Source organism: Lagopus leucura, unplaced genomic scaffold (assembly GCF_019238085.1).
Source record: "Lagopus leucura isolate 7727_CA_CO unplaced genomic scaffold, USGS_WTPT01 Super-Scaffold_100001, whole genome shotgun sequence".
NCBI classification, from domain to species: Eukaryota; Metazoa; Chordata; class Aves; order Galliformes; family Phasianidae; genus Lagopus; species Lagopus leucura.
This window is the reverse complement of record NW_024962262.1, coordinates 53617889-53633538: the sequence shown is the minus strand read 5'-3', so window position 1 is coordinate 53633538 and position 15650 is coordinate 53617889. Positions and strand designations below refer to the sequence as shown.

At 35.2% G+C, this 15650-nt stretch overlaps 1 protein-coding gene across 1 annotated transcript in view; it reads left to right on the top strand.

Moving 5' to 3' along the window:
• LOC122177719 (pseudouridine 5'-phosphatase) overlaps positions 1-15650 on the top strand; it is a 59688-nt gene that overhangs the window by 25594 nt on the left and 18444 nt on the right. Inside the window, exon 3 of the mRNA XM_042867373.1 lies at positions 7874-8103. Within this exon, the coding sequence (XP_042723307.1) occupies positions 7874-8103 (230 nt within the window). The remainder of the gene's footprint in view (positions 1-7873; positions 8104-15650) is intronic.

The window sequence follows — 15650 nt, the reverse complement described above, 5'->3', positions numbered from 1 at the left end:
GAATATGCCCAAGTTTAGTTTCATAAACTAGGAATTCTTTAGAATGGTTACTGGCAACTGTGTAACACAGTAAGTCATTTTTCTCTAGTCCAACTTTAAGCCCAGATATTCTTTTTGATGTACAGGTAAATGTATTTGCCCATTTTTATTTTTTTATGAATCTCATTTATGATATAAACTCATGCATTATATTCCATTACTTTTACATGTGGAATGCTTAGAGAAGAATCCTCATCCATAAAAACATAAGCAATATTTAAAGCTAGGACTGCTGTTAACTTTTTCTAAGAAAAGAAAAAAAAAGAAAAGAAAAAGTCCTGGAGCAAATATCAATAATTTATGGGGGAAAAAAAGAAGGAAGTGTGGGAGAAATGAAAAAAAAAACAAACAAAAATATATGTGTATTTAAATGAAGTCACTACATGTCACTAAAACAATTCCAAAGAGATTTTTTTCTCTTTCAGTGTGTGCTTGTTTTTTTTGTTTGCGTGTTTGTTTTCTGGCAATTGCTGCAGCACGTTAATTATATCATTTTAATTTTTAGATCCTTTTTTTATATCTAGTCCCATAAGGCATTAAGAGGTTAATTGTTAAAAATATATGATGTGTTAAAACTGAATAAAAAGAAGCAGAAAGAAAATATGTATTTGCTTAGGTAACTAAAAATTTGAATCTCCTGCTCAGCCAACTTATCTGCATGTCTCTCTGATGCTTTTTATATGCAGCATTTTTGAAACTGTGCCTTTCTCACATGTAGATCCAACTAAGACTGTAAGCCTAGTTAAGCTTGCTAGGTAAACAAAAATGATGGAGAGATTTGTTTGACATAAAAAAAATGAAAAAACTTCTTCAGATTTATCTCATGCAAGACAAAGAAAACCTTTGTCTGGGTTTAAAAACTGTTGGATAGATAGATCGGTGGTGGAAGTGTTAGAAATCACAGAGGAGAGTCACTTTAATGGAGCAGCACATGTAGTAGATGCCACTGAGTGAATAGTCTATATTTGCTGGGGATTATGTTAATGTCAGTGAAGTAGCTTGAATACAGATGCAGAGAGGTGATGGAATAAATTAGCAAAGGAAACATTAAGCTTTGCACTGTTTCTTACTTCAAAAAAAGAGTTCTGGGCTTGCTTGTCTATTATAGATGAATCAAGAAAAATTCTTACTGAGGCAAACGTAGACATTTTTATCGTTGCCAGAATTGTTCAACTGGTTACTCTTTCAGTTCAACTGTATACATGGGATAATTTTCTTCAGACAATTCTCTAAAGCAGAATTAATGTTAGTGTAAATACTTAATTCTTTATGCCAATGTGAGGATCAAATGCAGGCTTGGTCACTGAAGCAATGGGATTTGTACTTTGTACCCATGTATGAGATAGAAGCTGAATTGCCATGAATTTTAAGAAACCCAGGTTGATGTTAGGTATTAATCTAGAAAAAATTGCACTAGCTACTTAGTATTTATTTTATTTAAAGGCTAACCTATGCTTCATTCTGATAGCTATAGTTTTTTAATTGATACCTTTCTTATGTACTTTTATATCTTCTGAGAACATTATTTAATATAAGCCTCATGGATTTATTCTGCTGCTTTTTAATATTCTTTAAGTAAGAATGAGCATCATGCAGGTGTTGTCTAAGATGTAAGGTAGTGTTGACATTTTAGGTTTACAGTGTTCTCTGACTAATCTGGTGTTTCAGATTGTAATCAGGAAATACAGGAAAGTAAAAGTTAATTGTCTTGATATTGGAAGGAGTAAGGTGATTCTGACATGACGAGCCTCTATCTGGTCAACTTGACAGCTATTAGGCAGGTAGCATTCTAGTTTCAATCTATTTTGACAATTTTTTCTGGGAAATAAGATTTGAATTTTGATTGATAAGGAACAGTAATATTTATGCGTCATATTTCTTTCTTAATATCATATTTATTAATGGTATGCATTATTTCCAGCAGTGATAAGTCTGTTAATTCCCAATCAAGTAATTGACAGTTATGTTATTGGTGGTTAGGGATGGTATAGAAGTGTTGTTGGACAGTATGTATCAAAGCCATGCCTCTGCATAAAAGCTTTCAAAGATACTAGTATCTGAAGGTGCAGATTGCAAGATTTCGATATAGCTAGGCTGACCAGCAAGCCTCAATGTATCAAATTCTAGTCAAATAGAGTTTTAATCTACAATGAGAAGAGAATCTATGGGTGTACTGTTAACATAAACCTAGAATATATGCACAGCCAGAAAAATCTACCTCCAAGTTACACAGCTGTCAGTAGGTACTATTGCCATGTCAAAGTTAAGAAATTAACGCTGTTCTTTCATACTTGTCTCTTTTTTTTTTTTTTGGTTCAGCATCATTACAAAGCACAGATGCTTGAGGATTGTGTGGTGGTGTGCTTTTTTCAGAAATTTTCCCCTCCTGGGTCATCTTTGTGAGAACTGGGATTTTTTTCCTTTGCAGTTCCTTTTCAGCCATTGCAGAATGTGAAGTGGAAACCATCTTCCTGTTCAGACTATCTCTTGTAGTCTGGAGTAGATATTTTCAAAGCTTAGTTTATTCACTTACTGAATAAAGTGAATTAGAAATTAGAAGAAGAGAATTAGTACAGGTTTCAATAAGAACTTATTCTAGAGCTGTATGTCTTCTTTTTTTCTATTAAATCGTAACAGTTCTAGTCAACCAGCATTCTAGTTTAGTTTGCTTAGTAATTATTTCCTCAATCAGCATCTGTGCCCTTTAGAGTTAAACAGACTTCCTACCACGTTTTCTTTTCCTTGATATTATTGTTTTAATGGTAAAAAAAAAAAAAAAAAAAAAACTTTTTTTTTTTTTTTTTGGTGAGTCTGTTCTGGATTCAATGAACCTATAACTCCAAAACATCTATCAATTAACTGCTGCACACTGGGAGTGATCATGTCTGTTTGGCTGATTTCAAACATTTGGCCTTTGCACTAAGTCCTGAAGAGCTGCTACCCCAAAAAGGCTTTTACCAGGAAGTAATAAATACAGTTGAGAGAGATTTCAAATTATGTAAAATTTAGCAGGTTGTTTTTTTTTTTTTTTCCCATGGGCTTACCTGTGTCAGAATGTCTAGACTATGACAAAATTAAAGGCTTGGTAAACAAGGAGACCCAATGGCTCTAGAAGAATCTTTGGTGCTCTTTAGAGAAAAGTAAGATGAGAAGATAGAATTCTTCATTATAGCCAATTATTTTTCCAGATGAGGAGTAGGTTATTAGTTTCCATTTATACTTCTGAAACTCAGTGAAAAGATAACGTACCATTACAAATAGCTTTTTTTTAAAAAAAAATGATGTCTCGGAACAAAAACAAAACAGGTGGATATGAGAGAGATATTTCCACAGTCTCACGAGATTCGTGGCAATTACACCAAGTGTTGGATAGTCCCACCTCCATCAGTCTATCACCATCATAGCAGCAATACTGAATTCACCTGAGGATAAAGAATGTGCTGGTAATGAATAGCACTGTTCTGATGGGCTTGGAACTCTTTTAGCACGTAAAAATATTTTAAAATCAGTTTGTGGCATAGGTGAACAGTCGGCTTTTATTGTTCTCAGTGAGATTTATTTTCTCTTTAAGTACTTTTTATGCTTTGTTGCAGTTGAGATTTTTACTGTAAATTGCTTTTAAGATCTTAAAGGATTATTATTGAATTGGCTAAAAATCCAATCAACTTGACTAAACCCTGAGTGGCAACGTTAGCTTTTCTTTGATTAAAAAGAGTGATGAAATCTTGAAAAGCTTTGATTTAGATCTGATGTTACATTTAACACAGTAACTGTAAATGATTTTTAAAAGAAAGAGTACTATATTTAAGATTTCTATTTGTTCACAACTGGCCATAAATCATACAAGACAAGCATAATGCATGTACATAGTTAATTTAAACATGTGAAGCACTTCTTCTTTAGCCATTTTCTCAGAAGTGAATGTTTTCTTTCTAATGTCCACTGAAGCCTCACAGACTACTTCTTCTGTGTAATCACTTGTAGACTTGAGTGTGGGTGTCTAAAGTGCCTTGTTTTTTGTGACCCAGCGGTCAGGTGTCCTCTACACTTATGCTGTTAGTGTGAGTAGAAAGCTGTCTCTGGCACAGTGAATGAGGAGCAACACTGTGTGATGTATTTGAAGAACTTCTTGGGGTGCTGAAGGTCAGCAAGAAGAGAGTGAAGTTGTATTTGTGCTCATAATTTGCTGGCAAGTTATGTGAAGAAAGTACATGGTGACCTGTATATCCCTTCCAACAAAAATTTCAGTGCACAGGGCAAAAATCTGTTGATCAAGATCGTTCTCTAAAAAAAAGTCTGTAGCCATGTCGTTTCTTCCACAGAATATGCTACATCTCAGCTTCAAGACTTTTCAAGCACAGTTATATTAGCACTGGCTATATAGTGTAGATAAACTCTGGAATTACAGGGGACTGCATAACAGTTAAACTGTTAATTGGATGTCATTAGTATATGGATGGCACACAGAGATGGATGAGAGATAAAGTACATAGTTATGGTCATGAAAGAATTGGTCACTAACAATGCCACTGTTTATTTGAGGCATAATTTAATTTAATTAGGTTTTGGGTGTTACAAGTGTATTATTAATTTTCACATCATAATGAATAATGCCATTTCAGTATAAAATGTCATAACTAAAGAGGTAAGCAGTGAGCTTCAATACAGTCTAAGACTCATAGAGACAGTGAGGTGGATCAGAAAGACTGGGGGGACAACCAGGGCCAGAGGGTAGTGGTCGGTGATGCAAAGACTAGTTGGAGGCCAATAGTGAGCAAAGTATCTCAGGGTTGAATAGTGGGTCCAGTCCTGCATTAATTATCAGAATGTTGGGATGGAGTGCACCTTCAGTAAATTTGCAGATGACACAAACCTGGGAAGACTGGTACTCTTGTCTGCATAGAATCACAGAATCACAGAATGGCCAGGGTTGGAAGGACCTCAAGGATCATGAATCTCCAACCCTCCTGCCACATGCAGGGCCACCAACCTCCGCATTTAATACTAGACCAGGCTGCCCAGGGCCCCATCCAGTCTGGCCTTGAACACCTCCAGCGATGGGGCATCCACAACCTCCTCTGGGCAGCCTGTTCCAGCACCTCACCACTCTCATAATAAAGAACTTCCCCATGACATCCAACCTAAATCTTCCCTCCTTCAACTTAAAAGTATTTCCCCTTGTCCTGCAGTTGTCAACCTTTTCAAAGAGTTGATTCCCCTCCTGTTTGTAGGCTCCCTTTAGGTACTGAAAGGCTGCAATTAGGTCACCCTGCAGCCTTCTTTTCTCCAGCTCCCTCAGTCTGTCTTCAGAGGGGAGGTGCTCCAGTCCCCTGATCATCTTTGTGGCCCTCCTCTGGACCCTCTCCAACAGCTCTGTCTTTCTTGTACTGGGGGCTCCAGACTGGGCTCCAGACCTGGACACAGTACTCCAGATGGAGCCTCACAAGAGCAGAGTAGAGGGGGACAATCACCTCCCTGTCCCTGCTGGCCACCCTTCTTCTGACAGAGTCCATGATACCATTTGCTTTCCAAGCTGCAAGAGCACACTGCTGGCTCATGTTAAGATTTTCATCTATCAAGACCCCCTGGTCCTTCTCTGCAAGGCTGCTCTCAAGGACTGCTCCTTCCAGTCTGTATGGATGCCTGGGATTCCTCTGGCCCTTGCACTTTGTGTGTTGAACCTCATTAGGTTCACCTGGTCCCACCTTTCAAGCCTGTTGAGGTCCCTCTGAATGGCATCCCTACAAACAAAATATGGCCAATATGTCCAGAAAAATGATTCTTCCCCTCTGCTCAGCATTGATGATGCTGTTGTGTCAAGTTCTGAGGCCCCTAGTACAAAGCGAGACATGGACGTACTGGAGGGAATTCTTCAGGGCCACCAAGGCAATCAAGGAGCTGGACCACTTCCCTTTGAGGAGAGGCTGAGTGCTAGGGCTGTGCCTGGAGAACAGAAGGAAGGGAATCTGAGTTCCTGAACTTTTGTACTTCTTGTTTGTATTGGTCACTGAAAAGCGAAGTGTGATAATTAGCCAAAGGGTTTTGTTGTTCAAAATATTTGTTGAAAATATATCTGTAGTCTCAAGAGTAATAATTTCTTCCTATTGGTTTAGGTTTTATTTGTATTTATTTTTCCCCGAAAGTTCCTAATTTCATTGACGTTTGTGATTTATCTGTTTTTAAACATGATGATGTTTAAAGTTGATCCTTCTTACTTTCAGCTTACGTATCTGAATTTAGTGTACAGTTCTTTTCACCTAATCTTCTTTCCAATAGTCATCGTTGTGTAACTGTTACCCCAGAAATATAGTAAGTATCTGTGTCTCTTCTAAAACTTAATATTTAAGGGGATAGAAGAAATAACATTATTTATCTTTTTGGTTATTTAAAATGAAAAGAGTATGTTTGGAAACAAATCATGACAATGTAAGATGTTTCTTCCTGATGTTATTACAGAAAAAAATTATGCTGTATGGCCTGGGTTTTTAATTGTATGTGTACCACATCAGGAAAGTCTTCCATAACTAATACTGAAAAAAATGGCGAACTATGTTTCTTTTGATCCAGTAGGAGGAATAGAGGATGGTGCCAAGAAGCTTAACAGATAGGTCTCTCTGTGGTGGATGGGTGTTGATACTCTATGTTATCTACTAGGAAGTGAGTGCACAGGAGTGCACTCTATATTTTTTTCTAATCCATTTTGCTGTTTTTGCACATATAATTTTGAAATAATTACTTGAATATATTTTTACTGAAATATATTTTCTGAGTAATGTAAATCTTTGCCCTCTGAAGGTGTTAGGTACAGCTATCTTATAGGTAGGAAAGTCAAAAAGTGAAGGTAAATACACACGTGTTTATGCACTGAAATCATGACCTGTGCTGAGAGCATATAAGAGAGAACCCTGAGTAAATAACCTTTCAGCAACAGCACTTTTCTGTGGCTGGCTACCTGCAGTAGAAATGTAGAGTAAACATGTACTGACAGATGAGCTGAAGCTTTGAAGCAGCAGGGCTGAAGATAATTAGCAGTCTAAAGAGAGGTATCGTGTTCAGAATGCTGCTATGAAGAAACATTGAAGGCTTTGCATGGGAGATTCAAAACTTGCACTGAATAACAAAGCGCGTTACCTTCTTACAGTGGCTGCTGTATTTTCACCATTCTTGACATTAACCTTCGCTAGAAGATTGGAGCAGATTAAAATTTCTATCTATTGTGGTCAAGATGTTCATTACTCAGGGTTCACATCGTCAATAGATAAAGCTCTGGTTTTAACACCTGTGATTGACAGCTCCACTTTTCTGTCCAATTGCTTTATCTAGTAATTGTAAAAAAAAAAAAAATACTAAGCACTCTTAGGGGCTGGTTTAAACCGGTTGGATAACTGTTTCAAAAATTAAAGACTGTGCCAGTCAGTGAGAAGAGCATATTTCTTTGATATTTGTTTATTTATTCTTTTTTTCCAAGAACATAACTCTAGATATGTTTGAAATAATAAACGCTTATAAAGTTGAGGACATCAAGTAAGCTTCTTATGGGCATATAGATGCAATGGCTTTGAAGTTATTTTCAGCATATTTTGAGAAAATCATCATTTGATGTCGGAATCATTGTATACTTAAAGGAATACTCTTTGATGGAACAAGAACTTTTTCAAATATAGCAAGAAATCTCTTTGATACTAACCAGTCAGAATAGGTTGTTAAATTCAGTTAGACAACATTTTTGAAATATTGCTAAATATGTCATAAATAGGCAGAAATTTTAATACATATAACTCAAATATGTATATATAAATATAGAATAAAATGTACATATCTATTTGTCTTGCAGGGGTCAATAAACTGATCCAACATTTACACAAACACAACATACCCATAGCTGTTGCCACTAGCTCAGCTGAAGTGACATTTCAGATGAAAACATCCAGACACAAAGACTTCTTCAATCTTTTTCATCATATTGTGCTGGGAGATGACCCTGAGGTGAAGGGTGGCAAGCCACAGCCTGATGCATTTCTAGTTTGTGCAAAGAGATTTCACCCTCCTGCACCTCCAGAGAAGGTAAGGAGGGGATGGAACAAATTACCCAAATAATTTTCTTAATATTATAAATATTTAGATTAGGATTTTAAAAAATTTTTGAAAAATCAGCAATGTCTTCCCAACCCCCCACCCAGTGGTGCTTATATTGTTTAAGTTTGTTGGAAAGTGTTATTCCCCTTCACTGCATTATAATATTTGTAATGCAGATTACTCTGATTTACTGCATAGTACTGTGCATAGGAAAGTTCAGTGATTTTCCTCTCTGAATAAATCTTCAAATATGACTTCACTACTCAAAGTTTAGAAAGAGTTATTTAAACATGGATCAGCTCACTTTTCACACCTTCCTGGCTGATTTAGCTAAATATTGAAGATACTTCTTGATAAAGAGGGGTATATATTTTTTCTAATCCATCTATTTACTTATGCATTCTAAATCTCTGAGATCATATTTCTTGTTTTCTGATTTAAAGACTGGTAAGTTTGAGCAATCTGTAGCAATGTTTAGTTTCTCCTTCATATATAACTTTGCAAACTTGATTCTGAAATAGAAATCTGTAGGGAGAATATCTCAAAGATAAATTGGTAGTGAGAGTATGTGTTCACTTTTATTTCAAATAAAATTGTCATTCTCCTGAAAATATTTTTTTCACTTCTCGTCTATCCTGAGTGAAGCATGAATTCTGATGTTTTGGAGTTTCATTACAGAAATGCATTGCATACTAATTTTTTGAGTGTTTTAGACTGTGATTACTGATTTCTCTGTAGGATTGTTGAGAAAAAAAGGTGTGTGCAAAGATATAAGGAATGAGTAGATAAGATTCTTCAGCCTTTCATGTTCTAAGTTTTCACCCAGAGACCAACTGGTATTTGTGTTGTCTTGAAATACAAAGTGAAATAATTTGCAATGAATGTGTCATAATATAAACAGTGTTAACTAAACTTTTTTTCGTCTTTTCGTTCTGAATATGTGAATCAACTTCATTTCAAAAACATACCCCAATGTACTTGATCATTTGAACTGGAATTGTATAGTCTGGAGAAGAGGAGGTTTAGGGGGGACCTTATTGCTCTCTTCAACTACCTAAATGGAGGTTGTAGTTAGGTGGGGATAGGACTCTTCTCCCATGTAACTGGTGAAAAGAAGAGGGGTAATGGCCTTAATTTGTGCCAGGGGAGGTTCAGGTTGGATAGTAGGAAAAAAAAAAATTCTCAGAAAGAGTCATAATGCATTGGAACAGGCTTCCTGTGGAGGTGATGGAGTCACAACCATTGGAGCTTTTTAAGAAAAGGGTAGATGTGGCACTGAGGGGCATGGTTTAATGGGCCTGGTAGGGATAGTTAACAGCTGGACTAGACAATATTAGAATCATTAAGACTGGAAAAAGCCTCTGTTTCTATAAGGGGTCGGAACTCTCATGAAGAATCAGTGTGTCAAAAAAATTCCAAATGATTTAAATCTCTCTTAATTTAAAATGTATTCCCTAGCATTTTATTCCATTCAAATTAATTAACTGATCTAACAGTTATGAATATTCTCTGCATCAGATCTAGTAAGAGCTCATTAAAATTTTTCAGATTGATTAAATGGCATTAGAAGTTGAGAGTCTCAGTGGACTTCTTATATCATAGAAAAAAGAAGCCCAAAATGAAATTTCTGGAGATGCTGTATCTTACAAAAGATATGTTGAAAGAGTAATATAAATATAAATTCAGGACATTGTGATTTTGGTCCAATATTAGTCTATATTGCACAAGAAAGCAGAGGATTTAGAAAGCTGGTATACCACATCATTTCTGTGAACTTCTGTAAAAAAGAAGATCAAAAACCAAGTTTTATCTCTTATGCCTTTTTTCTTTCTTCTTTGTTTCCCTCTACTGAATCATTTCTATGAATCATTTTTACTGTGTGCATATAGTAGATGTATTTCAGTCACTATGGTTTTCAGATAAGGAGTTATTTTATTAGTATTATTTTTGTTATTTTTTATGTATATCTGGAAGTTGAATTTATTAAGAGTACTCTAAATAAGACAGAGAAATTACAAAGGCTTGAACAGTCATTCTAGGCAATGCACTGAGCTGTAAATTAGAATCCCTGCTGTTGAAATCATATATTTTAGTCATTTTGTCTGCCTATTTTCCATTTTGTAAATAAATTGACACTTTTTTTCTGAGCGCTTACAATTCAAAAATCAGCCATTTTATTTTAGAAGTAACAAAAGCATTAAAAGGAAAATAGATATTTTTCAGCGTAGTTCAAATATACATAATTAGCTGTCTCTTCAGCCTTTGCTCTAGTCTAGTTTTTTAATTAGGCCTTTTGTACCAATTTTTCTTCAGCCAAAACACTCTTTCAAATATTTATTTCCAATATCTATATAATGTAAGTGTCCAACCTTTTGGATGCATTGAATGATGAGGAACTATCTTGGACCAGTGTTTCAGTTGTTTGGCTGGACTGGTTGGTGGGGGAAGAGCCACAAACATGTTGGTGTGGTGGCAGGGCATGGGGCACATTACTAGCTGTCCCACGTGTTGGACATGCCTGCTGTAAGTCATGTTGATGTACCCATGCTCTGTTGTCCGGTCTTCTTGGAATCTCAGTTTTTACCACTTATTTTTAGCATATTGCTAGATACTTGCTTTTTCCAGTGGAATAACCTCTGACCATAATGATCTCAGTAAACCTGACTTTCAAAGCATTAGACTTCAGTCAGCGGGGTAAGTAGTAATGTTTGTAGTATATATTACCATTGTTCTAGATGTGTTGAGAAGCAAATACATCTTGTGGCAGGAGCCACTTGCAGAGTGAAGAGGGAAAAATGTTTAATATTCTTTCTAGATTCTGGTAGTTTTTTAGATGAAAGACACATAATTTTTTTTGTTCACTTTTTTTTTTTTCTGAAGTCACTTTTCTATACTGGTCATTGGTGAATTTGGATAAAGCTGTTAGTAGATTGGAACCAGTAAAAAATATTCTGTGTTTTGCTGTCTCAGTGTCTCTATTATCCTTGCTGCATAGTGGCCAAATTCCTTATGAAATAGAAAAGTCCCTTCCTTGGTAGCAGTGAGGTTGTGTGATGGGGACACCAGTTCCTGGGAGATGGCAGATCTACTGAGTAACTGGCTCAGGGCTGTGAATCCACTCCTCTCTGCATAAGATTTTGGAACCAGTCCTCCTGTGTATGTGCTATGTATATGCTCAGATTTACAACAAAAACAGAGTTCATTCCCTTGACAGATTAAGGTTAGATATGACAGTTACTGTATTACTGTTAGCTTATGGAGTGTGAGTGGGAGATGAATGAAGTATGTCACTACATTTGTGTATCCGGATTATTTTGGTTGTTCCATGCAGAAAATAAATAAAGTCTGAAAAAGTGTATCAGCTGACTTGAGATCAGGACATTTCCAGCTGTCTGCCTTCTAGCCAAGATGATGTCCAAAACATATTAGGAGACTCCCTTTCTTGCTCTATACTTTCTTGAGAAGTGAGATATATATATATATATATTTTTTTTTCTGTGACTCCAAAATTGCCCAGCAATAGTCACAGCTTGTGTCTATTTCTCAGGAACTAAATCTCTTGTGGTTACATGTTTGCAAAGCATAATTGGAAAAGTCATCCCAGGTCACTCCTAAACCATCAAGAAATGTTGACTCCACAGATGTTGTAGCAGAAATCTGGGACCATCATTTCTCTTCTAAAGCTAACCTGTGGAGAAGGTTGCCTTTATCTTGGACACTGAATTTTATTTCCTAAAAAAAAAAATCAGAAAAATAGCCTCTAGATCACTGTTTAAATTGACAATTCAGTCTTCCAGTTCTTGTGTTTCCCTAGTGAATGACCTACTTACAACAGGATATACCAGCTGTTGTTTTCTCCAGAATGTTCCTGACCATGACATTTTTTCTGAATGCATAAAGCTTTAATTGTTCTTACTTTGCACTATGTCTGAAGACTTATTTACAGACTGCATTTGAGCGGGTTTTAATTTTATTATTTAGGATTGTTGCTGGCATAGCTCTTGAATTTTAATGATTATAGGGCAATGCAAAGTAATCAAGAGCATACCTTTAATATTTTGGTTTGTTTTATTAATAGAAATTACATATATATGCAACTACTTCATTATGATTCACTGAATCTTACTATATAATCACTAATGAAAGATTCTCCATTAAAACTTATTCCTTCCTTGTTATATTATTTCTTGTATGCTATAGATAGGTGTATAATTTGTTATATTTCCTGTAATCTTCTAGAACCCGGTTATCATCCCATTCTCAGGCAGATCTACTGAAATCATCTCTTTTTTCTTTTATGTTCACAAACTCTGACTCTAAGCATGTAGAACTTTTTTTCAGTACTGTATTTAAAATATACAGCATACAGTCACCATTCATTTTAAATTACATGCTGGAATAACTAGTTCATGCCTGATGATACAGTATCACACAAGGAGAATTTTGGTATCATAGCTGCATGTTTCCAGAAATAAACTGGGGGGTCTCAAAGAATTTTTTAAGAGGCAAGTTAGGATTTTATTTCTATCTTGCAGGTTAGAGTAGGCAAAGGCATGAAACTAGTTTATCTGATTCAAATTCCTTTCTCCCCAAAAATTATTTTAAAAGGGCAAGCTAGTACTTTTAATGGGTATTAAAGGAATTCAATCTTTGAAATAAAGAAACACTTTTTTTGTGTTATTGGCTTATTATCTTGTTATCTATGTATTTCATTGTCTACACAGAAACAACTACCAAATCCCTCATTGACTGGTAAAGAAAACACAATACTGGGAGGTGCAGCAATGACATCTCCATAGGATGGCTAAGATAAACTTAGAGCATGTCCTGAAAAAAAATTTTTTTCTCTCCCAATTCTTCATGCAGATTTTTTTGTTTGTTTGTTTAAACTGTGCTAATATTGCCCTGGTGGAAATTAATTCTAAAATTAATGCTTTTAAATCAACAGAAATCTAGTTTTCAGCTAAAGTGCTCATCCTGACTACAAATTATAGTGTCAGAAGAAAGACAGTTTAAGTATAAATCACATAGTTAAGCTTCTAGTAGCATTACATCTTGGAATACAAAGATCTCAGCACTGTAGTGGAATATACTTTTTCATGCAGTAGACAATCTATTGGCTGAATCCTGCACCTTCCTTAACTTCTAAATAGTCTAAGCGTATAGTCCTTATTTGCATCTTCCAGGCTAATATGGTAAAGTCCATTGTGCTGAACTTCAGCTTCCAGCTTCGTAGGTCTGATGGTAGTTATATAAAGAATGCTAGATATCTAACCATAACTTACAACATAAGACATCTAAAGATCTGCTATGCACATGCACCCTTTCCCTTAGTTCATAATAGACCTTTTATTTAATTGTATTGTGAATATAAAATAGAGACTGTTTGGAAATTGTGAGGGTTTTTGTTGTAGTCTGTGTTGTTGGGTGTTTTTTTGTTTTGTTTTGTTTGGGGGGGGTGTTGTTTTTTATTGTTTTTTCTTTCAATTATCATGCTCTCAGTTCATGTGGTTAATTTTTATTTTTCCTCCCTCTTCTCCTGAGGCATGTGTGCTCATATATGCATGTACTCATACAAATACACCCTCCCCCATGCTGGCAGTCTTTATTATGTATTTGTGGAAGAGAAATGAGATGTTGCATGGCTTGAAAGTAATTTAGCTCTTAAGTGTTCCAGACATTGCCCTTGTTACTGCGCTGCATGTTTATTTATGGCTGTATTTGTCTTATGGAGATGAAAAAAGTCATTGAAATTCCATACAGAAAATAACCTGGTCAAGGTTTACTTTCACTTAATGTATCTGATTGGAAGAAGAAACAGAGATTATAATTGTCTCTAAGTCTTTGGGGTACCCTACTCAGGGGCAGGGTGGTAGGAATATATATTTTTTCCTTGCATTTGTCTCGATAATGTATCAAGCAGCTGCTAAGGGACTTGATGAAATGTGATGCAGAATAATAAATTATGTTCTGCAGCCTTTTATGCTCCTACGTGAGGTGAGTGTGTAAGTATAAAGAGATTAGTATAACTCCAAATTCTTAAAGCATTATATTCAGATTAGCAGGTCACTCAAGATGCATTACTAATTGTGTCAGGGAAATAATTATGGATATCATCATACAGTAAGGATGCATAGTAAGTAGTTAAAAAAAAAAAAAAATTGCTCACTGATTTATCTTTCTTTCTTTCAAGACTGAGCATTTTTTTTAAGATGCCAAAGGAAAAAAAATAGTAATTCATTGAATAATTAAATTTCAGCTAACAAAAATTTTCACAAAAAATGTTTTTTAATGTCTTCTGCATTACAGAAAGCATGGAGAAATTATCTTTCAAAAAGATCTAGTACGCTAATCCTCTCTGTGTTCCAGGTTACCTTTGTAATCACCCCAGAGCGTATTGTAACAATGCTTTTTTGAACAAAGAATGAAGAGCGAAACAAGGAATTGCATTGTTAGCAGTATTTTTTTGGTTGCTCTTTTTAAAATTATTATCATGGGAAAATCTCTGGAAACCTTTGAAAGACTAAAGTCTAAGTGTTTGTTGTTTTATTGCACTGAAGCGGGGGAAGAGTTTGTTTTCTTCTTTTATTTTTTAAGTTACGTTATAAAGGTGTAATTCAGAGAGATGATATTTTTGGCAGGATTCTGTATATTCTATTCTGTGGCAAAGTCTGTTTTTTGGCATGTCTACAGAAAGCCTTTGTACAGGATCATCAGTTAACACTTGCAAATTATTTATAGTTTAAACAGGACAAAGTACTTGCTAAGGCTGATTGCTATATCACAAATAGGTGCACTTAAAAGATGATTTCAAAATATACTCCACAAAGGAATGTTTGGGATTTTTTTTTTTATTATTACTGTGATAGATTATTATTATTGTGATTTATTCCTTGTAACATATGGAATATCTGAAGTGACACGTTTATCAGCTAAAATATGTGCTTAACACTTCCATTTCATCATCTCTTTATTTTGAATAATAGCATGATTCAAAGCCAGTACATTAGTAGTCCAAGTTTACCTTCAGTCAGATTAAGTAGTTTTGTTTTGAAGTGGAAAACAATTCCAAGTAATGGTGGAAAATACTTTCCTTCTATTCCATCAAGAATAGTTATTTCTTGTCAAAATAGCGCTGAACATAAGAACTGCTGCCCATGTTCAGATTCAGTGCCCATTGTACAGTATAACATCTATGATGGCAGCTAATACTATAGGCATAATAATTCCCTTTTAGCTGAAGAAGGTTAACTATATTCTATTATTCCTATGCTAAGTTATTGAAAACTGTTTTTAAACAGAAAAAATACTTTTACTAAACATTTTACTTTATTCTCCTGATACTGCTGTCAGAGACAATAAATTCTGTAAACCTTTTGCATTTCCTTTTCTGAGTTTCTCACATTCTTACTTCCTCAAAGTCAGCTTTCTTACATTATGAGTTACAAACACAAGCAGTTGATCAGTATTTTAAGTACTTACAAACATCTATCCTTATTTGTTGCTCCTCAAGTAAAACACTTTTTAGTCTGTTC